Consider the following 2,085-nt stretch of genomic DNA (forward strand, 5'->3'; position numbering starts at 1 on the left):
ACTTTCATTGGCGTCTTCTCAGAAGTGGTCGAGAGGGTGAGGAACCTTTCAGAAGAAGATACAAATAGTGGAGACTGGGGTAGATTAGGGTCTTGAATATTGTGACGTAACGAGTTCTCATTATCTTCAATGTTCCGAGTAGAAGAGGATGGACTGGCATTGGTAACAGGACTAGTAGTTGAAACTTCGGATGGTGTTTCATAGCGCACAGACTCTGTAGATTCCGATGTTGAGAAAGAAGGGGTATACACAGTCCCTTCTGGTCTGGACAACTTGAGTATATCTGGATGGATGCTGGATGGTAGGGCAGTGTTCACTTCATTTAATAAGATTGATTCAGTGGAGGATAGAGTAGTGGGGGAAGGTGAGGTGGCATAGCTCTCCGTGTTGTCAACATTCTTAATCTTACCGTTCTGGGATTCGAAATTGATTTCGTATTTGTCTGTATGCGATAAGTTCTGGAAAACAAGTGCAACATGGATATTATTTAGTTTTTGTAAAAGTGAATTTGAAATCTTACCTTCCTTCAATTTAATGGGAGGTAAAAACTTGTCAGTTTACCTTTATTTCTTCATACTATCTCATATACATACCTATTTTCCCACAAAACTTAATTCTGATAGACTCGAAAAGCATTTGAACTCACCAAAGGTTTCACTTGGTCACCCAGTTTGAAATGAGATTCACTCGAGCTGCTCTTGAACGTGTAGTGCGGATGGAAGCCATTTTCATCGGCCACATAGTTGACAGTCTGCTTCTCACCACCGGCCAGATTCACGTAATACTGTCCGGAACTTTTGACCCCCTCATTGGATGCTTGGTGGCCCTGCTCTGCTCCTTCGTCATGAGTGATTTTGTAAGCGAATTCATACCTCGAAAGCACCTGTGAAGAAAACCAAAAGATAGCGTCTTGAACACCCCACTCTTTTATCACGATCAGACCTTTCAGAGTTCCCCCCGAAAGTTTTTTTTTTGATCTGCCTTGTTGATCCGAATACCAAAGACATTCCAACTCTCAAGCGACGTGCGTGAAAGGAGAAAGATATGCGACTGCACAAAACCTATAATAATAATCTAAGGAAAAGTTGATCTTATCATATCAACAGAAGTTAGAAATCAATAATGCATGTAATATTTATTCTTCTATAAAATCTATACTATACACTTAAGTCTGTGCTATTGTCACAGTATGTTCCTAAAGTATATTATGACAATATCGTGCTCACGAAGTGAACTTATTCTATCCAACTACAACTAAATAAGGACAGCAAAATATCAGTAGTAAGTAACAAAGAATAATTATAATGATCACTTGTTAACTCTTAGTGGTCTACTTTATAGCAGAGGTGAGAGGTAAGAGAACTGAAACTTGTGTTTGTATCTACTTCTAATGACCAAATAGGAGGTTAAACTAACGTTGAAGTTAAAATTGGTAAACTTTTGAACGTTGTCCATAAATTACGGTCAATATGAAAACTTTTTCTCGACCACCTTACAACGATCCCTCGTTCAAAAAGCTCTGAAAAATTTAATCTGAAGTAGTCTTTGTAACATGATCAAGACATTCTAGAGGCACTTCTTTGCATCATGAACAATTGAACACTACTGTAAAGCCTGGGTTTGATTCCCGTCAGTCAGTAGACAGTCCACAAAGAGGTACTACACATTACTTCGTTTCCTCAAGTCTGTCTCTCAAGGAAACGATAACATCAGGGATGTTATTGTCATTAATTTTCAACCACTTGGCCGCGGCATCCCAAGAGAAGTAAAAAGTTGTGTGTACCAGCCTATCCGATACCCGTAAAATACGAACACTGATCCACTTGAAGTAAACGCAAAGCATGTTGTGCTCCTCAAGTCCTCAACCCAAAGTTGTCTTCCAGAGTGAAGCGTAACTTTTGGGTCGCTCTATACACAGGTATAAATATAAACACAGTCGGTACCGGACCAGAAGTGCTCTTAAAACTGGAATACCAGATGCCTTCTAGATAAGGTCGATCTTGGCTTCCGATATCTAATAATAACAATAATAAGAGTGAGTAATGAGACGGAGTGTCGTTATGTCATTCCGATTCCGAGACTGTT

At 39.5% G+C, this 2,085-nt stretch overlaps 1 protein-coding gene across 1 annotated transcript; it reads right to left on the reverse strand.

The window, feature by feature from the left end:
- Positions 1 to 12: 12 nt before the first annotated feature.
- On the reverse strand, positions 13 to 1,455 carry LOC108254057 (the record flags this gene model as incomplete). The annotated part of the gene is made up of 3 exons (XM_017449016.1): positions 1,417 to 1,455; positions 647 to 883; positions 13 to 458 (listed from the first exon to the last, which is right to left on the reverse strand). Coding segments are annotated over exons 1-3 (722 nt in total), but the record flags the coding sequence as incomplete, so codon positions are not given.
- Positions 1,456 to 2,085: the final 630 nt, after the last annotated feature.

The sequence above is a fragment of the Diaphorina citri genome, unplaced genomic scaffold, assembly GCF_000475195.1.
Source record: "Diaphorina citri unplaced genomic scaffold, Diaci psyllid genome assembly version 1.1 scaffold8191, whole genome shotgun sequence".
In the NCBI taxonomy this organism is placed as follows: Eukaryota; Metazoa; Arthropoda; class Insecta; order Hemiptera; family Psyllidae; genus Diaphorina; species Diaphorina citri.